Here is a 27,687-nt window from a genome sequence, read left to right as displayed (position 1 = left end):
TTCTTGCCAAAATGCCATTTATTGCAGTATACCTTTACATGGCATACAGATAACCCAATGTTGCATCTTCTGTCAGAACTCATTTTTCATTTGTACCACTTAAATAATCCAGAATGTCATGTTTGTTTCACAAACTGTCAGTTAAGACTACCAAAATATACAGTTTTTTTCCTTTCCCCCTAACAAGGTTGTGAGGTACAACTGAATTTTACTACTTTATCTTCCTGTGCTTTACAAGAACCTTTTCATAGATAGACCTATCAAACATTTCTACATTCCTATACAAAGCAAAGAATTACAGCTGAAATTAACACCATCTGGTCATTGCATTAACCTATAAAAATTCATTCGGTAAAAAAAAAAAAACAACAAAACAAACCCAAAATAACAAAACAACTGAAAACAGAACAACCCTAACAAAAAACCATAATGGTTGTTGCAGTTTTACTTAAAAAACCAGCCAGCTACACATATGCACAAGTTCTCCACGTGCATAAAGAAGAGTTTGGAATCAAGGTATTTTGGGGTTTTTTTTCTTGTGTTTGCAGCAAAGGCACCAATTTTAGCTGCATGGCAGCTCAGGAGTGTTTTATACTTCATTTAAATTACACAGGTTTTTAAGTTTGTCTGTTAACATGCAACATTTGTACCAACTGTTGCAATATTGTCCAATGTACTCTGATCATTCCCTCTAGCTCAACAGTACAAATATTTACATCAGTTGTAAACACTCCTCCACCCACCCCATACCTTCTGCACTGAGTGACGAGGAACTGAAGTGGCAAGAAGTTACCCAAAGGCAGAGCAGAAGTAAGGCTTGTACAGAACACCACACTTGTGTTTGCACAGTTTGAGATGCTCTGGAGAACTCCAGACCCCCAGTGAGGCCCCAGTGCCTGACATCTGACAGCACACTGACCACACACAGCTTCAGGCATCCAGACTGTGCTCAGGGGGTGCTTTTCTGCCCTTACTAGACTGACATCCCTGGAGTGGCTTCTCTCCAAAGTGCAGGAACAGCTTCCAAGGAGCCGTTCCGGAGTAGTGAGAGTCAAGCACACCAACTGTTGTATCTGTTTAAGGCCACCTACACTCAAGCCTTCCCCAGGCTCATTTCAGATGCTTCTCTACTCCTTAGCTGCAGCCATGAGGTGCTGCTCCCCACCTCCCAGCCCTGTGTGCCACGGCACCCTGTGGCACAGAGGACAGAGCACGTTCTGGAACAGCCGCGGTGACTGGAGGTGCTACAACACGGCCCCGATCGCCTGCTACTGCCCGGGGTGAGATCAGGCAGCAGGACAGCCAACCTCCACTCAGCACCTAGGAAAGGGAATGTCTGAGATGAGACTGCTTGGAAAAATCTACTTCTTACCTAAGCCTTGAGAGAGAGAGAGAAAGAGAGAGAGAGAGAGAGAGAGAGCGGGTGTGTAGTGGGACAGCCCAACACTATTGGCAAAATTAGCTCTCCGCTCAGTTTTGGGGTTCTTGGGGTTTGTTTTTTGCTAGTGTATGTACCAGCTGCTTAGGAACTGGTTCTGAGTATGGGATAATGCTTCCAAAATATAAGTTATTTTAAACCATGTGACAGTCATTTGTTTACCCTGCCCCTCACACCTCCTTTTGGCAGAGATCAAGTTCAGCTTGATGTTTCATAGGCATTAAGTGCTCCAAATACAGCTGTCAGAAAGAGCTAGAGGATAGCAGTGTACCAAATGTCTGCCCAGCACAGCCACTTGTTACACTCAAAACACATCTATGAGTTAAATAGGAAGGACCCCTGCTATACAGAGTGTGAGCACTGGTAATTGGTTATTCTTGCTAGCCCTTTCCCTAAATATCAAGAGTTTTATACATACAGTGCTCCCTTATCTTCTCCCCACCGCCTGTCCCAGCAGTCTTTAGATAAACCAAGGTGAGTTTAGGAACTTGAAGCTCCAATTCTGTTAAAAAAATACCCAAAAAAACACAACAAAAAAACCAAGTTGTGCAAGAAAGCAGGGAATGTTCAATGAATCCAGATCTACTTTGTAGTTAAAAAATTTCCAATGGCAAAGTGGTAAGGGCAAATAACCCAATGATCATATGGCTTAAGTTTAATGCAAAGCACACTAGGAGGTCCACGTGCAGGGAGAGAAGAGTCCAAGAAAGATGGAATAAGAAGTGTCCTGAAGATCAGTGTTTATGCATAGAATTCCTCTTGTTTGTGTGGTTTTTGGTATCCTCCATTAGACTGTTTTGGTTCATCCAGTGAATAGCTGCCTTCATCTTTTTTCTTCATTCTGTACAGCATAAATGCAACTAGAAACACTGCAAACACCAAGCCTACAAGTCCTCCAGCAATAACACCTGGAAGGGGAGAAAAAGACACAGATTACTCTAAATGCCATACCAGATAGTGCTACTATGATTTTAAGTTCCAGATTGCTCCCTACCTATCCCTGGCTTAATGACTTAAATTAATGTGTCCTTCTGTCCCCTCCCAAACCAAGCACCTGCTCAAATACAGCAGCCAGTCCCAGGGACATGGATCTCCCACTGGGCCATGCTGCACAGCACACAAGGCTATGGTGCTCAACCCTGGTAATTTGACTGAGGCAGCAACAGAGAAATTTTACTGTAAATTTTCAGAGGAGTGAAGGAAGAGGTTTAAACAAAGTTGCAGATAAAGCAGCCACTGCTAGCTGCTATTAGCAGACTAATATTTGCCCCTGTTAGGGTTTTGACATCACAGAATCATCACCCTCATTTCAGAGGTCTAACATAAAAGGTTGGCATCCTTGCTCAGAGATGTATTTGCACAACTGCAGCTTCTTCCAGGAGACTCCAGGAATCTGCTTTTACCAACTAGAAATCCAAAATATTTGGTACCTCCAAGAACTTCTTTTCTGTCCATAATTCCCGAGGCTCCTGCTGCTTTGGCATTCCTCTCAGAGTCAGCCAATACTTCTGAGTTCTGGGTGGGGAGAAATTCCTCGTCTTTAGTCAAGATGAAGTCTCCCTGTTGGGACATACAGGGCAGGTTATTCATGTTTCTCATCATGTCTGTCTACCAACATAACCCATTAAACCAATCACTGGTTTTGACTAATTAACACCCATTCCCACCAAACCAACTTAGTACATGCTACCTAAAGACGACATGTCCCTGCAAAGGGTGTCAGAACTGTTAGTCCTCACCGGGTCTCCAGAGCCAACTTCAGAAACCTCCTCATGTGTAGGAGCGACGTCCTCCGGAGCTGTGGCCGCGGGGGTGGCAGCCACCTCTCCCTCACCGTGGACAGTAGAGTGGGGCTCAGGGACATCCTTGGTGTCTGGCACATCAGAGCTGGGGATTTCAGGCTCAAGCTCATGGACCACAGCAGAGGCTTCTGAAGGAGTCACATGAACCACGGAAGGGAAGTGAGCAGTAGGACTTCTCACTGTTGTTGTGACTACATGGCTTGCTGGTTTCCCATCAGGTGAGCCCAGGATGGATAATTCATCCTTCACAGCTACAACTGGTTTCTCTGTCACTGGATTACTGGTTGCAGAAGGAGACACTGCTTCCTTTTCAGTTCTGCTCTCAATCCCATGAAATGGCTGCTCACTGAAATCCACTGGTGCTGCCACTACTGAGGAATTAGTTGATTCTCCTGGGATTTTCCAAGTGTGAGACTGATCAGTCAGGGGACCTGCAAAACAAACAAACAAAAAATATTACCCTTGGCCAGTTTAGAGGCCTATTAATAGTATCTTCAGGACACTGGTCTAAGGAGGATGCTTAACCTTCACAGTCAATTTTCATAATAACCAATGTTCAGTTTTTAATTCCTCATCCTTTTCAGTGGAATAAGGAAGGGACAGACCAATGTGGTATTCAGCAATACTTTGTTAGTCATCTGCTTCTCCCCAAGCCAAAAGTGCCTGTTTGTGGTGAGGTTGACAAGGGAAATCTGCTTTCAGTACACTGACTCCTCAGTGTAGATATCTGAGTCTTTTTCCATAAACACTTTTGATTCAGAGCAGTCACACCTTCAGTCTCAACCGCATTTGGAACGGATTTCAGGGTCTTAATTTCTTCAGAGTATAATCTAAAATACAAACTTGTGGCTGGAAGGAAGCAGAAGCATAGCATGCTTCAGCTTTCAATAGCTTGCTCTTTTCTCACTAGCATCCCCTCAACTTCAGTACTGAACACCAAGGGTCTCTCTCATGCAGTCTAGCAATCATTTTTATAGACTCTTCCCCCTACCCCAAATCCCCCTTATCACTTATAAATACCTATGGCCCATGGGAACATGCACATCTGATGACAGATAAAGTTTGTACTTGATACATGTTGGTAGGCTGGGGTTTACACACCTTCAAACATTATCTCCTACCTGCTCATAAAGGGCCTTGTTATGATCTCTCTTCCCCATGAGTGAAGAATCACTCCAGTTTCATAACATTCTTCACACATCTCATAGCAGTCACATGGAGTCTACCTCTGCTTCTGCTCCCTCTCAAGTCTCCTACAGCTCATTTTCTACTAATTGTTAGAATCTCAAGGAATACAAGATTAATAGATTAGGCTCTTTCTCTGTTCCCAGCTCTCATATTCTGGGGTAGGTGGGTGAGTGGATTCCTCTCTCTACCCCCTTCCCTTGGGTGCTTACTGAGATCTCAAGTGCCACATCCTAGAAGGATCAAGCACTACCAGCACAACTGCTAATAACTCACCTGCACCTGAACCTGAGAATGCATCTTCCTCATCACCAGATGAATCAAGGTCTTCAGGGGGAAGGTCCAGATTTGTAGTTTGCTTTAAAGAGAAGAGCAAAAAGATGTGTCAGTGATGAGATTGAAGTGATCAGGTTGCTTGCACAGAGTCTTCTAGGGGTTCCTAGAGGTCACACAAAATTTTTGTTCAGACTGCATTTTTTCTTCTTCCCTCATTCCAGCTCCCCTCCCCAGAAGAGTAGCTCTAGTGTTGGAAAGGTCAGTCTTGCTGTCTCCTTTCTCTGCACTGCTTCCAGGCTGCAGTTGCTTTGGCAAAGAAGAAAGCAAGGAATCCATTCAGCGTTGTATCCTGGGAGCAGGCAATGCCCAGTCCTTACCAGCCTGTTTCAGGTGCTGACTGTGCCTTCCCTATCTACCAACCACTCCATCTGCAAATCACTGCATTAATTCTAAGGAGCAGAAGGGAAGGCAAAATAGTTTGTTTTCTTTCCCTTTATGGGGAAAGAAAATACTGTTCATATATCTGAAACCAAAGCACCTAGCTTTGGTCTGAGCTAGCTAGAAGGAGAATCCAAGTCCCTTTTTACTATGTGTGGGCACTCAAAATAAATCCAGAGATAGAAGCCAGCCTTCACTATTGGAGAATAAGCCCTGAACTTTCTCCATTTGCACTCCAAGGAGTGCACTACCCAGCACTGAATTTCAGTTGCTGAAACAAGAGGCCAAATCCCTGTTCTATGGCACTTGTTTGTCAGAGCATACAACACTCAAAGCTACTCAGGATCTCCAAAGAAGACAACACTCTTTCAGTGTTTACTAGTTTACTAATTACAGAATGATTATTTCATGCATCTCATTGGCCTGTGCTGTATACACTTACTGCTCCTATCACTACAACATGCCTGACTCTCAGCTCATGACAAGCCTCAGGTTTATTTCTGCAGGGCTACCATTACCTAACCAGTCATTTTCCCTTCTCAGATTTCAAACCAAAACCCTCTAAGTCACTTCTTCCAAATTTCATCTTTCTGACACCCAACTACATTCCCCGTTTCCACAAATTTTGACTTCTAGCCCATCCTAAAGTCACCTTTGTCACCCCTTTCCAGCACTGCCATCTGCAAGTTTAGATGTCGCATTGACTCATCCAAGCTGTGGGATCCCTATGATCCCAAGAAGTGCAAAGTCTCATTTTATTATGTAAAAAAAAGGACACATATTCTTGCCACCAGGCCCACTGTATCTCTCTAGCATGCATTAACACAGTGTCACTTTAAAATGAATATAACATTCATCCTCATCCCAGGGAGAAGTTAGCCAGCACCATTATGTATTGTCAAAACAATCCAGCTCTTTAGTTGTCACTTTATTACCCACAATGGATGTGTTTATTGGTCCTATCTCCTTGTTATTCTTAAGATACCAGGTCTATCCATTTTTCTCTTCCATCCTTAATACTTTATCCATTCCCCACATTTCAACAGAACTAGTTTCCAAGGTGGTTAACTAGCCCATGAGATTCTACCTCTCTGAAGACAAGTAACCAAGTTGCCACCAGCCTATTCAGCCCCAAGATCTTAATAAGGCAATTATTGTAGCTATGATTTTTTTTTAATAACAAAAAACTAAGAATAAAACTCCCTCATATAGACATACAATTTTTTTAGCTCTTTTCTTTCCTACTAAAAATAAACCCCAAAGTACTATTCCTTAAGCTTCTGCAAGCATATTTCTAGAGTGAATTGCCCTTCGATCTCTTGCTTAACGGAAAGACATGAGGTAATTTTGACTTTTAGATTTGTCCCTGCTTGTTTGCACTGAGCTTTTGCACCCTTACACAGAAAGTAGGTCAGATAAGTGCTTCCCATGTGTTTTCCTTCTTGTGTCCAAGGGTGGTGACTCACACGCGCTGATCTCACTTCACTTCAAATATTAAAGAGTACGAACTGTTGGTGCATAAAGAATAAAGAAAGAACTGCCAGGCTGCCCAACTCAGCTCCCTCATGTGCCCTTCCCAGTACTGTCAGAAGATAAGTGAGGCCTTAGAAATGGCACTGTTTTTGTTGATGGGGGGTTGGAGACCATTTTTCTCTCTCACTTCTCACACCAGCAGTGGCAAGCACAACCCTTTGTTCTTTCACTCAGCCTGGCTGAGTGCAAAAGGGGAATGTGCTGCTAAAGGTGGGGGTTGCATTCTCTTCCCAGTGGGAAAACTTCCTGGAAGCAGCTAGAAAGCAAACTCTCCAGCTTTTTATTGAAGTAAGGCACTGCCAATACAGTTTAAGATTGTATCACCATACACATTCAGCCAGGATCAAGGCTACCTTCCCCCCAAATCTGAATATTCAGGGGTAGCTCATATAGATTTCCAACACCTGGACAGACTGATTGCCTGCAGACCTCAACAATCCTCCTGAAAGGATCACAGACTGCCAAGAAATAAAATGGCAACTCTTGATCTTGACTATTGACCCTGCACCCCTTCGCCTTGAGGGGTCGAATAGGTGTGGCTTGTTCAGCTGTGCCACATTTCCTTTGCTCTTAAGGAGTGTGTCCAGCCACCCTACCCTTAACACCTCCCCACACACCTGAGCTCCGAGCCTCTTCCCAGGCTGCTGCAAGCTCTGCTTCTCCACAGCCTTTGTTATGTACCCATTTGAGTCCTAGTTTGATTCCTGTATCTGAGCAGGGATAGTGAGGGCCTCCTCAGAGGAGAGAAGCCCAGGGCAGCTCAGCCTAAACCAAGAGACACCCGAGGTGTTCCAGGGCAGAGCTGTCCAGCAGCTGCTCAGCACCCATTCTCCAAACACGACCCACCAACCCCTGAGGCTGGCTGCTGCATATAAGAATAATAGAAAACATGAATCAGGACCAGCAAAGCCTGCTTTCCACAGTTTTATATGAGAACTTAGTGAAGTTACATGTCCCCAGGGGTCTTGTCCCCTCGTCCCAGCTGCTCCTCTGGGCATTGTGGCACCTCCCTTTAACCAGGCAGCTTGAGGCTTGGGATCTGAGAGGGACTTTCTTTGGCCCAAATACTCAAGGGAAGTACAGGATTATGCACATGTGGATAGCACTTTCAGAATACCCACAAAGTGCTGTAATTTCGTGACATCATCCAATTTCATGACACATGAGCATTAAGGAACATTTGCCCAATTTCTGTAACTGTATGGTTATATAAGGACTACATTTCTTTCTCCATAAATTACAGCTACAATGGGCATTAAAGATGGTAACCTCCCCACAAAACACAAGTACTGCAGAAAGGCCATGCTTCTATGATGATCTGCTGCTGAAGGATTTCAGACACAGCAAGGTTAGAAAACACTGACTCAGGACAGCATTGGAAGGGACTGAACTAATTTGGGTTTGCATCAGGAAGACAGACTGTGCTGTTCAAAGAACAAACACCTCATGGTCAAGGTTTTTCAATGACCTTTTACTAAAGCTGACTTACACCAATGGGAAAGGTTTTGATTAGCCAAGAGGATTAGGGGTACAGAACACTGGGTTATGCTATCATACAAAAGAGCTGAAAATAATTCCAGCTTAAAACAAGCTTACTCTACCTTTCAGAGAGTGGATCTTGGATGGTATCTCATGTACTCTAGTCAAAAAGTGGTTACATTCTTATTGAGCACTTACAATATGTTGCTTTTTTACCATTTTACAAGCTTGTATGGTTTTGTTAGCAGTTCAGACAACTGGTTGGAAATACTTGTCCAGTCCTTTTGATTTGCTGTCACTGAATTCAGTTGCATGTGAGGGCTAAAATTTTTAACTGTATTTTTGATATAATTTAACCAGTTCTTATTAACCAGTGGAAGACCCTCTTCCACAAGGATCAAAGCAGCCTGTTTAGGGGAAACCCTGGGGTGACTGTTAGCTTCTGCTCTTGCTGAGCACTGCATTGTTGCAGAACAATAGTTATTCAGTTCTGCTGGGACAACCAGAAAGCTGCTTAGTGGCATCTTCAATTTAATCAACAATGGGCCAGGCTTTCACAACTCATTAGCAATATTATTGGATCCAGAAGGCCGACATAATCCAGACTTTTTTTCTTTTTTAAAGTATCATTTTTAACTATTCTTCAGTCTTCATCTTGGTCAGAGTCTCAAAGCATAGGTCCTTCTGGGCTTATCCCATCAGCTGCTACAGAGCTCCCTCCTGCTACAGCAGAGATCTGAAGCACTCTCTCATGATGAGGGGGAGATTTGTAGTTGATTAGTTGATCTAACCCTGCCCCAACTGGGAACCACATTTATTTAATTTGATACATGCAAAAGGAAAGAGCTTTTCTCAAATTGCTCTTTGAGGTAAGCAAAACCACTGGCTTTGCCACAAGCTGCTACAAGCCCTTAACTAGATTAAGGATGATTTGTATCCAACTCTTCTTAATCCAGTTAGTGATCTGCAGTGTCAAAAACACTTGAAATCCTCCATTATCTGAATAAAGCTGTTAAATTTGCACATTTATTTCCCCTAATAAATCCTTCTTACTCAGCTGAAAAAGAATGAACTGTAATGAGTTCTCCCACCTCAAACAGCTCCCTAACCATCCTGTGAGAGCATTGCAACTGCATGGGAAGGAAAACCAATAGTTTGCTCTTGTTTAAGAGATATTCAAGAGCAAGACAAACATTTGTCCTGTAAATTGGCTACAATAGAGCATCTAGAAGAATACTTTCAAAAGGATTGGAACAATTAATTCTTAAATAAACTCAAACAGAAAGGTTTGTCTTTCACCTTTTCCTATACATTGAAGAGCAGAAATGCTATCTGAGGCAGAGCAGCACGAAGAGCTTCTAACCTCAACCTAATATTGGTATTAGTGTGGGGGGAAGACAAAACCACCTGCTGAAGGAAACTTTAGCTTTGTTAAGCCTTGATATTCTGCAGTTAATAGCCCATGCACAATTAACTCCAATCCCAGATGTTCATGGTCGGGAGACAGCTTCAATGGTTAAGGTGGAAAAAGAAATTAAAAAGAAAACCACCCAACAACCAAAAAAAACCCAATCATATAAAACCCACCAGCAGCATCCTCACCTATCCCCCTTCTTTTACATACATACAGACTCTGGAATTAAGTTGGCCATGCAGACCTTCTCTTTAACAGTCCACCATAAATTCTGGAATATCAGAAAGAGAGCTGATGTTTTTATATGGTAAGTCAAGATTGAAGCTTGCATGCAAGCCTGTTACACCAGAACTCAGCAGCAGTGTGGCACCACCTCACCTAAATTCTCTTGCAGTTGTTTCTCCTGCTACTTCACTGCTCAAAATAAACCCTGGTGCTCCCTGGTAATCACATAGGTTAATGAAGTATTTCTCTTCCTAGAGGAGCCAAAGATGCAGACTAACAGCACAGGCCAAGGACAGCTACCCACCACCCCACACACAGTTCAAAGGCTGGACAGCCTAGATTTCAGCAGTATTTTATCCCTGGCTAGTGTTCCAATCAAGGACTGCTGTGACAACAGGAGTGTTGGAACTTTATGGTCCCTTCCAACCCAAACTCTTCTATGATTCTACAAACCAAGTCACCAGCACTTCTCACTTCTTAGCACCTTCCCTGTTTCAGATGGTGGTGTTCCCGAGCCCTCAACAACCTTTTGATGTGTATCAACAAGCTTCAGCATCCCCACCCTTCCATCCATCAATCTGTGCCACCTGCAGCAAGGCTGGAGAATGGCTCAGAGGGTGCTCCTTCCACAAAGAAGCAAGTGGAAAGCAAAGGGAGCTCTTTTGCTCAGCAAGGCAAGCACCATTTTAGCAGAAAGAGGTAAGCAAGCCAGTTAATCTGGCTGCTTGTCTATCAGACCATTATTAGTGCAAAGAAATATGGAAAATCTTGGTTAATTGCATTCTTACTGGTGTCCTCTTCTATTTTTGCCTGGTGACTTGAGAGAGGAACTATCTTTGAGGGAGTTATGTTTGAACTCCCTGATCATTACACAGTAGTTTCCTCTTGGCACTCAGCTCTCAAAGCTGCTCAAAACAGGATGAGAGCTCTTAAGATCTATTCCACTATGGGGAGAAAAAACCAGACAGTAGACTGCCCACTGTTCACTAGGCTGTGATCCTACTGTTCTTCCAGCTGTAGGAGCATACTCTGATCCCCTGCACAAGATGCAGTGACCAAGGAAGAGCATCCAGCTGCTCCACAGGCAGAGCAGCCAGTGCTTCTAGAGGCTCCACACTATTGCCCAATCAGCTTTACATTTTCTCCTTAGAGTGACAGCAACTTTTTTAATTAAGTAGGGCAGAAACACAGTAATCAACATGCCAAGAGCAAAAACGAACCAGCCTGTCGCCACCAGGTTAAGTTTCACACTGTACAGCAGGGCCCTTTCAACTCCCACCTCCCACAAGAGCATGTCACTTCATGCTTCCTGGACCATCCCCTGCATGTCTGTTTGTGCACTTTCATGGTGAACCAGATCAGGGAACTGCTCCTGTTAAACTAAACAAAAGGAAAAAGAAAAAGCAAAGGGAAAAAAAAAAACCAAAACAAACCTCCCCCCCTAAAAAAAAAACCCAACCCAACAAATCCAAAGAAAAAAGAAAAAAGAAAAAAAATTAAGAAGAGGATAAAATATCATGCAAAGAATTTTCCGGCAGGACCAGTTTCCCAATCCTACTCAGTGCATGAATGCCCAAGTGTTTGTGTTGGCACAGGGCAGAGCGTGGCAGCCAGGGCTGCTTAAGCATTCACACAGGCCCACAGCCTGCACTCTGGGCTGCTGACACTCATTCCCCAGCCTGCCATGCATTATGGAAATGCACATCACCAGACTGCAGGCAACACGCAAATCAGAGCCTGACTCAGAGGGCCACACAGGTTCATACAAAAATGAGCAGGGACAGGGGCTGTAGGGAGGGTTCTGCAGTGTCTGCTCGTGGATCATGTTTGTTCCAAGGTCTGACAGCAGTGCTTCTGAGTTCTCCCAGTCCTCCTGGGAGGCTGAATACACGGTAGCAAAGGCTACACAGATGTGTTGCTCAAACCAGAGCAGTTCTGCTTTCATCCTGGGCCACCTGAACTTTACAGGAGGCCCAGTGCAATTGCCATTTATTCCTGACAAAGAGTACACTGAACATCCTTCATCAGAGAGGGCTGAGCAAAGCTGGAGTAGCTGGAGTCCCAGAGGGCCACGGATTCCTCAGCAGGGGAAGCTCATGGCCATGCCCATGGCAGCAGGGACAGCACAGCAGCTGTGCATGGGAGCCCTCTGTGCCAGCAGTGCACAGAGCCATGATGCCTGCATCAGTGCCAGCTCTGATGCAGAAGAGGTCAGCTGCCTCTCAAGTCCCTCTCAGCCAGCTCCACCAGAAGCCTGCTCAGTTCCTCAGCAATAGAGAAGTGAGTTACAGCCTGTGCTCCTGCTTTTTCACCTGGACTATGTATTAAACAAGGAAGTTACTACACACTGCTTTCACCCACACCAACCTGCTCCTTCCAGTCAAGCAATGCAGCCCAGGCCAAAGACTGAATTTCACCACAGACCAACACATGCACAGACGTGGCACACAACAGGCACGCAGCTTAACTCTGTATCACTGACAGGCTGTCACAATATAGCCAAAAGTGGGGGTCCCTTTTGTCTCCCACGTTCAAGGCAGTCAGTGCTTTGAAGATGCAGTCTAATGAGAAAGCTCATTTCCCTGCAGCTAATCTCAAGAGAAGCAGCCAGTTCAGTTTTATGTTATAAACCACTTTTCTTTAAAGATCCTTCCCTGCAGCTCTTTAACATACTTGATAGTTCAGGCATTTGTTGCTTGAGCTAGCAAAAGAAAGCCACAGCCAATATATAAGCTCAAAGGGTTGTGCAAAGTAGGTGCACCTCACTGAGGCCATCCATCCTGGGAAATTAATTTCAATCTACTTAAGCTGGCTTGAGAGATGAGCACTGAGTTGCCTAAGTCAAGACTAGGCAAACCTAGCTTGTCTTAAAACCCTCTGACTGAAAGTCACCAGCACTTCCTACTTCCTAGTGTAGCAAAACCAGCAGGGAAGAGTCATTCTTACAGCAACAGCCACTTCATCTGCTTGTTTAGAAAGGAACAGACCAGGAATTGCTTGGTTTCAGCAGAGGCTAGAGGTGGGCCACCCATCCCTGAAACCTGACAAAGTAAGGCTAAAGAGGGGAGCATGCTGGCAAGCAGAAAAATCTTTATGGAATGGAAACCTATCCAGCAGAGGACTCCAGCAGCCCAAACCCACACATTGCCCACACGTACTGGTAACTACAGCACAGATAAATGCAACCCTCTTGCCAGCAGAAGAAATGAGAAGTGACAGGATCTAAATACCTGCTGCCTCTTCCTCCTGCACACATGCAGCCCCTGCTGTGGAGTTCAGGTGAGAAAGAGCAACTCACCTCACACAAGGCATCAGCAGCCACAGCCACTTTAAATAAGAGACTGGACTTTGTAGTGCTGCCTCCAGCACATATAAACACACTGAGCTTATGTCTTCAGCATTCTTTGCCAATTATTCCCAACCAGCTGACCTGTGGTGGAGGCAAATTCCTTTCCTTGCCCCATCTCTTGACAGCACTCACCCTGTTCAGCAAATCAGCACTGAGAAGTGTCCTTGCAGTTAAACTTGCTGCAGAACCAGAGATCCTGACAAGTGCAACAGTGGGCTGGGGAAGCCAGGCTCCTTTCTCCACGCACCTCAGAAACCACCCAGCTCCCAGCGAAGCAACCAGTGGCATTACAGCCCTGAGGCTGCTGAATGGAGCCCAGGACTGGGTTTGAGGCAAGAGCTGCAGGTGGTGAGTGCCCCCATTTGTTCCATTTGAGACTGGCTTGTCCCAGCAGCCCTGTGCGCTCCAAATGCTCAGTGTGGGGCTGTGGGCCACGTGCCAGGACACCGAGGGGCTCGGCCCTGCATGAGGGATCTGGCCCTGCATGAGGGATCTGGCCCTGCATGAGGGATCTGGCCCTGCATGAGGGATCTGGCCCTGCATGAGGGGCCCGGCCCCACACTCGGGGGAGGACCCGGCCCTGCACGAGGGACCCGGCCCGACCCCTCACGCTCCTCCTGGCCAGGCCGTGGCTGCAGGACAGAGCACAAGCCTGCAGCACACCAGTGTGGGGACATGGCAGAGGCAGCTCAGGGATTTGGGTCCCACGGGAGCACAGCTTGCTCTCGTCATCTTCAGCCAGTCAGCTCAGGAAGTGCCAGCTCAGAAATCAGAGGTGTGCCTATAGCAAAGCAAGATGTGGTCTGTGGCATCTCAGGTCTTCCAGTTGGGGTGGTGGCACCCTGTGCATCGCTGATGTCTCTCAGCAGCATCAGAACACGTGGGCCTCTGGCCTAGGGAAGCCCGTTTCCTGGAGAGAAATGCTGTGCAACTTGCTTGCTGGAACTACTACCCATTTCAAATGAGCTCCATGGTAGCTTTAATGTGATCAGCAAACTACCACAAGCAGTGCTACAGCTGCACAAGTGCTCTGACCTGAGCAGATGTGATCCCAGAAGTCAAAAACCACCTCATCACTATGCTACACAGTATTCTGAGGGAGAAAGACACTGTTCTGCTTCACCTGAGAAAGAGAAGCCAACACACAGCCAGGAACAATTGTCAGACAAGAGAAAACGCAAAAGCCTTCAGTGTCTAGACACAAGGATAGGAAAAGACTCAGGTTCTTATTTCAAGAGTTTCCCTCTTCTCCACCCTGAAGTCCAGCAATTACCTAACGTGAGATATGCCAAGGAGCCAGGAGACCAAGCTCTAAGATTTCTTGAAGGATCATAGAAACATTTTCAGTCTACTACTGATGCATACATGTTTCTAATTTGAGCAAATTGCTTGCAGTGCTATATTAAATTAGTGAAATCCAAGTTTCAGATAAAAATCCCTAGTGTACCAAACTAAAAAGCCTGTACTTAGGGCAGGACTTATGGCTCCCAGCAGCTAGGATGTTGTTTAAACCTCAGCAGAAAGATGAACTTGCAACCCAGGAGTACCAAAAGTCTCAGCTAAAGCCATTGGTAAACTTAAGTAAGACTACTTAAACTTACAAATGCTTGGCCTTACAACAGCAAAAAAGCTGACCAGGTGTTCCAATTAGTTACAGAGAGTTACAGTAGAACTGCCCAGATAATGTTTTATAAGAGGATGTATTCTGCAGCAACCGGATATGGACAGGACAACAAAAGTTACCTTTTGTTTGCTCACACCTCAGTGACAGAAACACTTGCCAGCTGCCAGGCCTGCTGCTATCAAACTCTGCTTTATCTTCCCAGCTGATCTGCTCACAGTCTAACTTACACTAGCTCCTTCAGATCATGACAACAACCCAAGCCTCAACAACCCAAGACAAAGCCTCCTTGATTGCTTTTGTGAAAATTCCACATTTTCTTCAGAGGGTGCACAATGAAGTCTCCAAGGCTTGTGAACTTAGTTTTTGCTACTGTCCTGCGGTGACAGGACCTAAGCCAGGACAGCTAACAATCTGTATTTTCCATACATGCATCCCAGACATGTTTTCCCTTGGAATGCTGCATTTCAATATAAATCTAAAACTCAACTTCTCAGTTGCAGCATCACCACCAACCCTTTCAACCACAACCCCCACTGAAGAGCTGATGAATCAGGGGACTGGAAGCACCCAGAAGGAGCCACCTGGCTTGAACAGGCACCAATGCAATCTCTCTCTCACATGTGCACACCAGATGGCAGGACCAGGGACATCCCAAAACCCGATTGGTTGGTGCTGTTGCTTGTCAGTCTGGTACAGAAGACCTTGACTACTTGCAAGGGAGCTACAGAAGCGAAACTTAGGCAGCAAAATGAGCCAAGAGTTGGCATTCCACAGCACCCTTCTGATTTGGTCACAGCTAAGCTCCAAACAGTTCTAAGTGACTCTGTTCTTGCTCAGCAGGGCTCACAGCAACCAGCAACCAGTCTGCTAGGAATGAACTCATGAGTCCCAATCGACAGCCAGTGGCTGCAGTGGCTGGACTCACACAGACCAAGCAGGCAGCTTTACATTTTGGGTTTGACCCAATACAAGGCAGCTCCTGCCTCTTGGCAGGTCTTACACTAGCACACAGTGGATTCAATGATCCTTGTGGAGCTCCAACTCAGTATATTCTATGATTCTTGGTGTTCTTTTTATGTTTGTTTCTATGGCTCACCACTGCCAGCTTAGATCTGATGAAATCAAGTCTCTCCCTACATTATGAGGCATGCTATCACATTGTCTTATCCACAGGATCTCAGTGTTGACTAAGCCAAGGTTGTTTATAATGCACAAGTCATCCCTGTAACAGAGGCAGTTACACTGCCATGACTAAGCCATTCACTAAAGGACTGAAACATCTCCCCCTGAAGCAGGAGGCACATCTCAGATCAGGAATACCCTGTTTCCCTATCCCAAGAGTCTTCTCAAAGAGGCACTTTCACCATTACCCCCTCCTTCCACAACAGTCCTGGCAGCTCCTGAAGAAAAGCACCATGCAAGTGTTGTGGGTGCTACTGGTCTCCTTGGAACAAACAGCAGCAGCTCAGGTGGTCTTTGGGCACAGGCTGGACCACATTCCACTGAGTTATTCTAAGGTGGAACACAGGTCAGACTGCATGGACTCCCTCTGAGAAACATTCATGCTCACAAGCACTGGAGCACACAGCCAGGGATCTACCCACATGAAATGGCACAGACCAAGCTCACAGCACTCCCTCTGAGGACACTAATGGTCTCTGTGCTCAGGTTTACAAAAGCACTGCTAATCCTGCACATGCTACAAAGATCTGACAGCAGTTGCACCATTCACAGTTAAATTATGCAACACCTCAGTGAGATTATGAGATGTGACTGGTGTACTTCCATGCTGAGTCACAAGGGTGTTGAAGTATCATTCCAGTGATGAAGCACCAAATGAAATCCTCCCACCAGAAACGGTCTTGAAAAACCCTGCTGCTGCAATTGTGCTCCAGTCACCTACGGTTCCACTCATCTAATTAATGGACATTAGGCATTTCTTGCCCAAAGACCTACTGGATTAAACTGACTCTGACCCAGTCACCCAGTTACACTGTTTCACACCACGTTTGCACAGCAGAGCCGCGAATGAGGGACTGTTACAAGGTGAGATAAATCAGAGCTTCCTTTTGATCTCAGCTGTTATCCAAGCCTCATCTGCTGTCATTTTTGGGTGTACAGCTTGTTGACCTGTCTTCCCCAGGGCCTTCTTTCAGAGCAGCCATCAAATCAGGTGGGGAGGTTAGATTTTAGTGGGAGATGCTGCCATGCTTGTGCACTTGGGATGCTCTCCTGCCTCATATGGGCAACTGTAAGATTTCAAGCTGTGATTTGGACATCCCTGTGTTTTACACACCTATACTGTGAAGAGACAAGAGCCACTTCTGTTCCATTAGACCACTAATGCCACTGCTGACAGACTGACAGGCACCACGACAAGTCAATAAAACAGCACTAAAATTGCAAGGCAAGGTGAATGCTTTACTACCAAGTTACTCCTAGCACAGCATGTCCCCTAGTTCAGACCAGTTTCTGTCAAGAGGTGCCATGAGCATAGCCAAGATGTGACATAACAACAGATCAAACTCATAAGACACTGTTTGAACATCACTAAGTTGAAGATATTTCATATATATGAATAAATGTCTGGGTCTACTCTGTGACTACCAACTCTAGCCAGCACATTATCCCTCTGAATAAAGCAGAGCACAAAATGCTGAAGGACCACTTTATGGGCCAAGTCTAAAAGCACAGGCTGAACCACTGGCATGTACCAGCACCATCACAACAACACTGAATGCTGTCCCAGGTGTGCAGTATTCACCTCACAACCCTCAGCTGATGGATTACACAGGACTTCTCACACAACTGTACTTGCTCAGCTCTTTGAATTATCCAAAACAGGCTCAGTTTCCAAGAGAAGAGTTGTGATCCTCTATTGTGAACTTTCACTTTCTTTTACTGGATACTGCAGTTTTCTCAACTTCATAATATTCTGGGCCTGCAGCCAGAGACCCACTGGCTACATCATACTAGTAAATTAAATAATATCAGAGAACATCCCCAGGCACCAGAACGCCACCAATACCATCATATTATTAGAATGATTTATGGCATAGTTTTGAGCCTTGCCAAGCAGTATGCCCCCAAATAAGCATAGGAAGGTTCTTAGCAGGCAGTCTGCTGAGGGGGGTGCATTACAGAATGGGCCAGACAATTAGATTTCCTACACAATTGTGGCTCTAGCATTTAAGTTGGTCACAAGACACCTTGTGTCTAACATGCTTTACTGTACTGGGTTTGCATGGTAGGATTTTGGTAGCAGGGGAACTACAGGAGTGGCTTCTCTAACAAGACAGAACTTCCCCTGTGCCTGACAGAGCCAGTGCCAGCCAGCCAGGACAGACCCACTGATGGCCAAGGCTGAGACCATCAGTGACACAAGCAGTGCCTCTGGGATAACACAGTCAAGAAGGGGAAAAAGTTATTGCACAGGAGTAATTGCAACCAGAGAAGAGAGGAGTGAGAATATGCGAGAGTAGCAACCCTGCAGACCAGAAGGTCAGTGAAGGAGGAGGGACAGGAGGAGCTCCAGGCCCCAAGCAGATATTCCCCCAGAGCCCCTAGTGCAGCTGTGCCCCTGAAGCCCATGAAGGTCCACAGTGGAGCAGAGACCCACCTGCAGCCCGTGGAGGATCCCACAACAGAGCAAGGGGACACCCAAAGGAGGCTGTGACCCCACGGGAAGCCCATGCTGGAAGCAGCTTCTGGCAGGACCTGTAGCCCCCATTGAGAGAGAAGCCCACAGCAGACCAAGTTTGCTGGCAGGACCTGTCACCCTGTGGGGGACCCAAGCTGGAGCAGCCTGTTCCTGAAGGACTGCACCCCATGGAAGGGATCCAGACTGGAGCAGTGATTTAGACCTGCAGCCCATGGGAAGGACACACACTGGAGAAGTTTGTAGAGACAAACCCTTTGCAAGGGACCCCACACTGGAGCAGGGGAACACTGTGAGGAGTCCTCCCCCTGAGGAGAAGGAGCAGCAGAGACAATGTGTGATGAACCAACCACAGCCCCCATTCCCCACCCCCTTCAACTCCTGGGGGGAAAAGCTGGAGAATCTGGATTAAAGTTAAGCCAAAAAAAGGAGGGGAAAAATGGGGACAAGGTGTTTTTAAGATGTGGGTTTACTTTTTGCTATCCTACTCTGAGTTGTTTGCTAATAAATTCATTTCCCCAAGCCGAATCCATTTTGCCTGCGATGGTCACTGGTGAGGGATCTCTCCCCGTCCTTATCTCGACCCACAAGTCTTTTGTTGTATTTTCTCTCCCTGCCCAGCTGAGAAGGGCAGTGACAGAGCAGCTTCGGTGGGTACCTGGTGTCCTGCCAGGGCCAACCCACCACATTTACTTACAAGCACCAGTGTAGGAACATTTGGTGAATCTTTTTAACCCCTTCTGGCTGCATGCTGGGTGTAGGGGGGAGGGTACACTGAGCATGGAACACTCTTGAGCTACCAGAGTAACAACTTCTAATTATTCATAATTGCATCTTCCAGCTTGTGTAGAAAGAAGCTCACCAGTGTTTCACAGCTCAATGCAACTACAGATGCAGACTGGGGAACTTTTTGCAGGTTAAACACACTTCAGAGGGAGCCGGTGCTGCTGCAGGATTAAGCCAGCAGCTTTCTTCTGCAGGCCATGAGTCAGTCGATGTGAGAGCACGATAGCACAGCACTCCTTGCCACTGCCCAGACATGCCAGAGTCAGCCTCTTTTGTTCCGTGCTTTGTTCACTGATGGGAAAGTAGTCACGATCTAGATGATTCCTCCGTTAGGACAGAAAGAGATTTAGAAGTCAAAGCTGTCTAGCTGCAGGCTGTTGGGCAAGTTTCGATGCAAGCCTCACCACCACTTTCCACTGCATGGAGGTGCCACTCACATGCTGCTAGAGCCAGTGAGGTGGACAAATCTCATTTGTCCATGAAATCTGCTGGTGTGAGAGTCTCTGTCACAGTTTCATAAGCAACAGAGCACAGCAAGTGAGTGAAGAATATCACACATATTAGCATCTGTGTTAGATATTAATTCAGGCAAGCTTTGTGGTTCCTCTACTTTGGGCTTTACCCATCAGCTTCCTGACTGAAGAAAGCCTGGACTCTGTCCCTACAGAAGATCCCTATTAGCTGGTCAATGGGATAACAAGCTCTCTCCTCTGCAGATGCTTTTAGCAGAGACTGATGTTTTGGTAGATCAACAGGCTGCTCTGAGCTCCTGTGGTTGTGCAGAGCATAGGTATCAAATCTCCCAGATCACCATGCTAGGGCCAGGGCACACAACCTCCAAAGTCTGCTGTCAGCTGGATAACAAGTAGCATGTGACAGGCATAGATGTCTCTCTCTATAAATATATACCTATATTTGTATTTCTCCTCTCTTCTGGTCTCAAAGCATAGGAAAAGACAACATGGGATGGGACAATGGGATCCTGTTCCGGGACAGGAAAGAGCCAGGTAGTCTCTTCCTACAGCACTGTAGCTGCCGGCTCTGATCCCCAGAGATCATATTCATACAAAGACTTCCTACCAGCACAGCCACAGCAGCACCACTGCTATGACATGGAGCTCCACAAGAGCTCTCATCTGGAACTCGTTACATTAATCACCACTTGCTCTCTAGAAAGCAGACTGGCTCCAGTCACCCCTGCCCACCTCTGGCTTCAATCTACAGCCTGCTCCTCCAGTAATCCCTATATGAGCAAGGGGCTGGACTGGAGCTGCTGCCTGCCTCCGACCAGGATGTGTACAGCCACCAGCATTAGGAACTAATTAGCAAGAGCTTTCCTGTGTACAGCACAGGACAATCACAGTCTGCAGTGCCGCCCAGAAAGCATTCAGCACACTCCCCTTCCAAGTGGAACAGAGTTCAAGTTTCCTTACATTTAAAAGGGGCAACAAGCTCCTCATCACATGGCAGAGTCAGACAAAGAGCAAGCCCCAGTCTCCAGCTATGGTTTGTGTGTGCTCAGGTGATGGAGCCAGTGCACTCTGAGGAGTTGTTGTGTGAACTGGCTGTACTCTGCAGAGGGTTGCCTGACAGGAGTGTGTACCTGGGACTGCCCACAGCCAAAAATCAAGACCATCAGCTTTTGCTTCTACAACTGGCAATCAAGACATTGACATTACTGCACAGGCAGTGTAGAAAAGCTACACAGTGGAGTATGACAACACAGAGCCCTCATGCATGGCAGGATACCCATGAGTAGTTTAAGCTGGTTGGCAGGCAGTTTCCTATGTTACATCAGCACCCTTGATTTAGTCAGGAGTCATTCTGCAAGAGCAATCCAGAAGACCTTTCAGTTATTGGAAAAGCCTGAACACCAAGACACAAAATGAGTGGACATTAAGGAGAACCATGATGCAAAAACATGGGCTATGGAGAAGATAGTTCTGCCAGAGAGCAAGCAGTAAGACACAGAGGTGAAGCAGCAAGAGTTCTTCAACTGCAAATACCCCAAGGAGTTTCTAACTAGAAGCCTAGCAGGGAAAGCCATGACTTACAACACCTCCATGACTCAGTTGTTACTGCAGCTCCAGTGACTCAACGGGAAGTTTTATTGCCAACTCCATCCAAATCCCACTAACACACTGGTTCCCATCCAGCGGAGCAAGCCTCACTGGTGAGACTGGTCTCAGCAGCAAGATACAAACATTACAGTGGAGCATGGCAAGGAGCCCAAGCTAACAGACTCCATTGGACCCATGCCGGTTCCACAAGACCCAGAATACCAACTGCAGCCAAGCACTGCTTGAGAAACAGAGAGCTTGGGAAACCACCACATTAGCAGATGTTGCCGCACAAGAGTTGCTTGTAGGAGGTCCAAATGTTATCTCACCTTGAGGTGAGGCTTCACAGAGCAGTAATATTTCCATGAGCATCCCCACAGTAGAAAGGGCACTGTCCCAAGTTTCTAGCCAGGCCAGATAAGGCTCATGGCTGTGGTGCACCAGTAGCCAGCAGAGCTGCAGCTCAGGTGAAGCACACTTGTCAGCCCTAACTTAGAGACATGTTAGCAAAGCTGAACACTCAGCACTCCAAAGGAGACACCACATGCCTTCTGCATTTAAGAATATCTTCTCGACTCAGAAATGAGCCTATAAGAAACATCAGAAGTCCTTGCACTCTTGCTCAAAACAACTTCCCCACTGTAAGTTCACTGCCTGTATCAAAGTCTACAGAGTAACAAAAGCTCCTCTCATCTAATCCACAAATAAACAGTGTCTTTAAATATTACAGTGCTCTGATGCTAACCCAACAGCTCATAATCATCCCCCCCAAATACAACCACTTATGTTTCTGCTCATATATATTCTGCTCACTTCAGAATGCTGAGATGGGACCCAGCTATAATCCCTAATTTCTTCCACATTCTTTAGCAGAGCAAAACTACAGTTACACTAGAAGGGAGCTGCTGTTCTAGCCAGCAGCTGATGCTCCCCACTGCTTTGTTAGTTCTGTCCAGTCTGTTTGTTTATGGAGAGAATTACGATTAATTCCCACAGATAAAAAGTCCATCACTTTGAGCTAAATCGCTCTAGATAAAGGCACCAGAGTAAAGGTGTTGTGCTCCTCTATAGGCAACTTGAGATCTAGCCAATAAAGCCTTGACAAAGCAACTCACCTTGGAGCAGACGTGCAGGGGCTGGTCAGATAATCACCCTCTTTGGCTCCACCGATTACATCGCCTTGACTCTAATGAGGGCTTAAGCACCCAGCACACACAGACACCTACATTTAGGTGCTTCAGCATCAGCTGAACGCTGTTCTGAGGGACTAGTGCCATTTGAACATAGCAAGCCCATCAATCTTCAGCTGTCAAGGAGTGCTGTATTAGACATCTTCTACTCTTTATTATCTCAAAGCTATTAGGATGAAAACACTAACGCTGCAATGCTGAAGCACTGCAATTTTATAATTAGCAGTACCTACTCAGGAGAAGGCCCTATCTTCTCCCTCCCAAGAAGCTCCCTCCTCCCTGTAAGGAGGGCCTAAAATCCCAGCTCCTCAGATGCCAGAAACAAGTGTGGAATGTCTCTCTCACAGGTATTAGTATGGTTCTTGGACACAGGAATCACTTCAAACAAGGTTAGGACAGAGTGCTGTGTGGTGGTTTGACAGGCCACCTGGAGACATCTGAGTACAGGCAATGCAAAACACATACTTAAAATGGACCGATTTTGCTGCTAAAACAGCAGCCTACATTTCAGGTTTGTACACTAACTTAATTTTAGAAGGCTTACAGATTTCTTGCACTTGCTGTAACATGTCTCAGGTTGTTAGAGAGGATTGTTTGTTTCCAGAAATTTCAGAGTGCTGCCATTAAAACGTTAGCTCTTCTCACCGCTTGAAACTGAGAGAAACCTGAAACAAAGACTACAAAACTGCACTAGAGCCCCCTTACACCATACAAACCCCAGCTCATTTGCTGCTGCTTTACTCAGAGCTGACCAGATACAGCAGTCACCATTTCAGCGGGAGGTGGCCACCAGCAAGTCAGTGTTCAGATGGAGCAGTTCTGTTTACAGTGCTAGATGAATATTGTGACACTGTTCTGTGCATACTGTACAAAAGAAGTGTTTCCTCCTTACCCACTGCCTGCATGTTTAACAAGCAAGCTGGACTACCCAATTTCTTCTAACTAGTTTATGTTCAGATATGACATCAACCTTGGAAAAAGGTTTGGCCTGTTCTGGTAAGCTTCTGTCAACCACCAGCATGCACCTACACCAGACAAAACAATCAGAACCCTCCTCCTCTCGCCATAGGGGCTGGATTGCCCACTGCCCTCCTGCAGCAGGATCAGTTAGCTTCTGGGCAGTGTTATACCTTGTAAAAGTTTCTATTTTAGAGAATAACAAGGTTAAACTCTTAAAATGGTAAGATGTATCAACCTTCTAATTTCAAGGAAGTCCATGTCTCCATCATAATAACAGAGGGCAATTACTCTCATAAAGATTGTTTTAAGCAATAGAGTGTCACCTTGAAGGAGATCAGGAACCTCCTCAGTCGTTCCTGCATGTAAGAGTACTCAGGAAGAAAACAATTATTGTTTGGACAGTTTCTTGCTCCTGTTTATTATTCCAATGACAATATACATAGATGAGCCAAGTTACATAGCAACAACCAAGGGCCAAGCCATGTGCCAGCAGCAGTGGCATCCATCCCAACAATCAGACCACCAAGAACCCAACACAACCATGGCAATGCCCACAGCACTGCAGTCTGGCAGATTCAAAGTACTGTGCAAGGCCACTCTGCTTCAACACAAGAGGTTTTCAGACACTCAATGCAAAATCAAAATTATTCCAGATGGGTGGGAAAGGCAGATTAGTCCATGTCACTGAAATTCTGACATGGGGAAAAAAGCCATGTGATCACCAGAAGGGAAACAGCCTCAGTGCTGAGTCACCCTGGAGAGCCCCAGGACCTCTGCTCCTCTGTGTGCTCACCCTTGAAACCCCTTGAAAGGCCAGCCAGGCCTGAGCATCTCACAGGCACAGGAGAACTCCAGACAAGCATTTACTTCGTGTCCTTCTAATTTCTAGTAAGGAATATTTATCACAGGGGAATTTTATCCAAATAGAATACAGAGGCTGAAAATTAACTGCAGTTTCCCCACTTCATTAAGCAGAAGCTTACTCAGAAGTTGAGAGCAGAGCCTTCCTTCCATGGAACAGTGCTGCCTACACTCACATGTTTGTAATTTTTAGCCATCTCATAACGACTCACTGCCATGTGGGCCAGGAGGGTCCATGCTCAGAACTATAGGCAAAGTTCACAGACAGAATGGTACAGCAAAACCAGAGGTATTTTGAGCAGCTCAGATCCCACTGTGCACTTTGTTCTGCCACTCCTTATCCGACTGGTGCTGCAGTTTACCCCTAAGCAAGTTTTAAATCAATCATTTCAAAAAGAAGAAACCCCACTAGTTTTACTTTGATGGCCCTGCCTGCTCAAACTATCTCATGCTCCACTTTTTTCTCCTAACTCATCCAAAGGGGAAGACTCCACAACCGGTTCACACTCGGGTCTGGTGAGGGACCACATGGGAAGCAAAGAAGCATGTCCCACATCTCAGAAGAAAGCGACGGGACTGGGGCTTTGCGCCCCTCGAGGCGCGGCCTCAAGATCTCCTGCCCCGCACCCTCCGACCGCACACGGGGCTCGACGCCGCCCAGGCTGCGAGCACAGACCTGAAGCGGCGAACACAGCACTTCACGGGGCTGCGGGGCCGGGTTTCCGCGGAAAGCCTCTCGCTGGCGGGGCGGGAGCGGGAGCAGAGCCATGCCCTGTCCGCGGATGACACCTGGCGGCTGCTGCTGCTGCGGGACCAGCGCGCCCCGCGGCTCCGGGCTGCCCCGAGAGCGGCTCCCGGGACACGGCAGCCGGGACGGGCCTCGCTGGGGTCACCACGCTCCGGGGAGCGCCAGCACCGGCGCGGCCGTGCGCCCATGCGGGCAGCACCGGGACCTTTGTTCCAGAAAGCAGAGTCCGGACTACCCTGCCCTGGGCCGGGGCTCTCAGGCACAAAGGCGGCGGAGAGCCACCAACCCGCGCTCCCCGGGGCTGTGCCGGGGCACGGCAGAAGCGCCGCAGCTTCAGGAGCCACCCGTGACTTGGCCACAGCCGAACCACAAAGGGCCACATGCCAGCGCTCCCCGGAACCGCCGCTCACCGCCGCCGGGGCGCGACACGCCGGAGGGGCGGCGGCAGCATCCGAACCCCCCCCCGCCCCGGCCCTCCCGGGCGCACCGAGGGGTCCCGTGGCCGGGGGGGTGCGGGGAGAGCCGCCCGCCCGCCCCGCGGCGCCCCGGGGCGGAGCCGCCGGCAGGTCGGGAGCCGCCGCGGCGGGTCTGGTTTGAATTAAGGCTGCCGGGGCAGCCGGGCTGGGGCCCGCCGCCAGCACAAAGGCCACCGCAGCCCTCCACCCCGGCACGGCTGGGCACCGCTGCGATCCCCTGCGGGAGCCCGTCGAAGCGGGGAGCCGGGCTGTCCCCCCAGCTCGGCCCGGCCAGGCCCACCCTGCCCCGCCGCCCTGGCCCCGCACCCGGCCCCGCTCCGCACCCGGGCCCCGCCGCCCCACGTGCGCCGCGCCCGCCCCGCTCCGCTCGGCTCACCGGGACAGCAGCCTGGAAGCAAAGGGCCACCAGCCACAGGGCCACCACGTTTATCATCCTTCCTCCTCGCCGGGCCTCGGGAGCGCGCAGCCTGCCCCTGCTTCCCGCCGTCTCCAACGCCGCTCTTGCTCCGCTCCTCTTAGAATTGTTTTAAGTAGCTGCGGGTTTGCTCCCTTTTCTGGTTTCTTTTTTGTTTTGTTTTATTTCCCTCCTTTTTCCCCTTCGCACGCAGCCGAACCAGCCTCCCAGCAGCGCTCTGCGATGGCGAGGAGTTGAACTCTGTCTTTTAATGAACCCACTGCAACAACCTTCACCTTACGGCCACCCCCCGGCCGGCCCCGCCTCCGCTCCCCTCCCCTCGGCTCGGCTCGGCTCAGCCCGGCTCCCCAGCCCGGCCCGGCCGGCACGCCCTGCCCCGCCGCCCGCCCCCGCTTCCTGCCGCGCTACCTGCGCCGGTGCCCCCTCCCCGGCCGCTCTGCCCCGCTCCCCGGCCGATCCCCCGGCAGCCGCCGCTTCCCTTCCACTGCATTCCCAGATTTCCTCTCTGGCAGAGGCATTGCTCCCGCCGAGCTTCCTTCCCTCTCGCTAAAAATAATAATTCAAAATAATAATAATAATAATAATAACAATAATGATAACTGTTACAAGCTTTTCCCCCGTTTCACTGTGGGAAAAGCCCGGGGGCGCTCGGCTGTCTCCCCCCGGCGCCGCTCCGGAGAGAGGGGCGGGAGCGCTCCCCGGTGGCCCCACACCCAGGGCAACCTTCCTAGATGCCGGTCACCTCCAGCGGGGGCTTCTCCCCCAGAAAATGCGTGTCTGGGGAAGTGAGGTGTCTTCCCTCCTGCTGGCGGGTCCCCGGGGCCGGCCCCGTAGCCTCTGCCCGTGCCTTCGTGCACACGTTTTTCTGCTGCTCGGAACGGGATTTCTGGCAGCGTAAAATGCTGCGAGAGGTTTGCGGCAAAAAATGCCGCTTTGAAAGAAGCGGCAACTCGCCCTTTTTTTTTCTGGAGTTAAAAGCGACTTCAGTGCTGCTGTGGCTTGGTCTTCACACGTCCCACCGAGGATGGCAAAAATGAGGCAACAACCATCCAGCAAAAACACACCGCAGGACGAATTGTATCACCCTTCCACGGGGTCAGGGCTGGAGTTCCTGTTCCAGTCCATTCATTTGTTTTGTTTTATTTTCTCTGCTTGTGCCAGCACATGTTGAAATGTTTGCTATAAACAATGCAGCTGAATGTGTGTGCAAATATTATTTAGAAAAAAAAAAAAAGCCGTTTTTAGGAACTTTTACAGCTGCTGGAAGCTGTAGCAGCACACACTGGCCACATGGCCAATGGGCACAGCATGGCCATGGCACAGCTGGATGGATGAGGGATGTGGTTAAGGCTGCAGCCATTGGGCCCTGCTGCCCTGGAGCTGCTGGGGAGAGGGGTAACCAAAAAAGAGCCTTAACTGGTGTTTCTTGGTTGCTCTGGAGGCTCTCGGTGGGTGTTGGTCAATCTGTGCCAGACCCAGGATCCCTTCCCACAGCTGTGCCCCAAAGGCTTTATAGCCCTAATTGGATATTCAATGTGGCTAAAACTGTTGAGATTTTATCATGTCTTTAATTACCTTGCTTTCTTTCCCTCTCTCTTAAATTACTCATGCAGCTCCTACCACCCTGCCTTTCCCTCACGTGAGCTGTGAGCCGTGGCCACCAGGTTCTTCTTCCTGCCATGTCTTGGACCTGGTGCCACCAGAACATTGGACATGAGACTTTTGGGACAGGGCTTGGGTCAGAGGTGCTTGGTGCTGGGCCTGCAGAGC

At 47.8% G+C, this 27,687-nt stretch overlaps 1 protein-coding gene across 1 annotated transcript; it reads right to left on the bottom strand.

The window, feature by feature from the left end:
- On the bottom strand, positions 1–26,814 carry SDC1 (syndecan 1). Its single transcript, XM_071440160.1, has 6 exons — positions 26,660–26,814; positions 25,879–26,134; positions 4,702–4,783; positions 3,178–3,671; positions 2,869–2,998; positions 1–2,346 (listed from the first exon to the last, which is right to left on the bottom strand). The coding sequence occupies exons 2-6, from the start codon at positions 25,933–25,935 to the stop codon at positions 2,180–2,182; spliced, it is 930 nt and encodes a 309-aa protein (XP_071296261.1). The 5' UTR covers positions 25,936–26,134; positions 26,660–26,814; the 3' UTR covers positions 1–2,179.
- Positions 26,815–27,687: the final 873 nt, after the last annotated feature.

Source organism: Agelaius tricolor, unplaced genomic scaffold (assembly GCF_023055355.1).
Source record: "Agelaius tricolor isolate 1412-34295 unplaced genomic scaffold, bAgeTri1.0.p SCAF_1, whole genome shotgun sequence".
Classification (NCBI taxonomy): Eukaryota; Metazoa; Chordata; class Aves; order Passeriformes; family Icteridae; genus Agelaius; species Agelaius tricolor.
The sequence above is the reverse complement of the archived record's forward strand: the minus strand, read 5'-3'. Positions and strand labels throughout refer to the sequence as shown.

Coding starts and splice junctions, on each gene's coding strand:
- SDC1 (XM_071440160.1), bottom strand. CDS start 25,935: ATGATAAACGTGGTGGCCCTGTGGCTGGTGGCCCTTTGCTTCCAGGCT. Junction 3,672..4,701: donor ATTCTCAGGTTCAGGTGCAG/GTGAGTTATTAG, acceptor TTTGTTTTGCAG/GTCCCCTGACTGATCAGTCT. Junction 2,347..2,868: donor CAGAAAAGAAGTTCTTGGAG/GTACCAAATATT, acceptor CTCCCCTTCCAG/GTGTTATTGCTGGAGGACTT.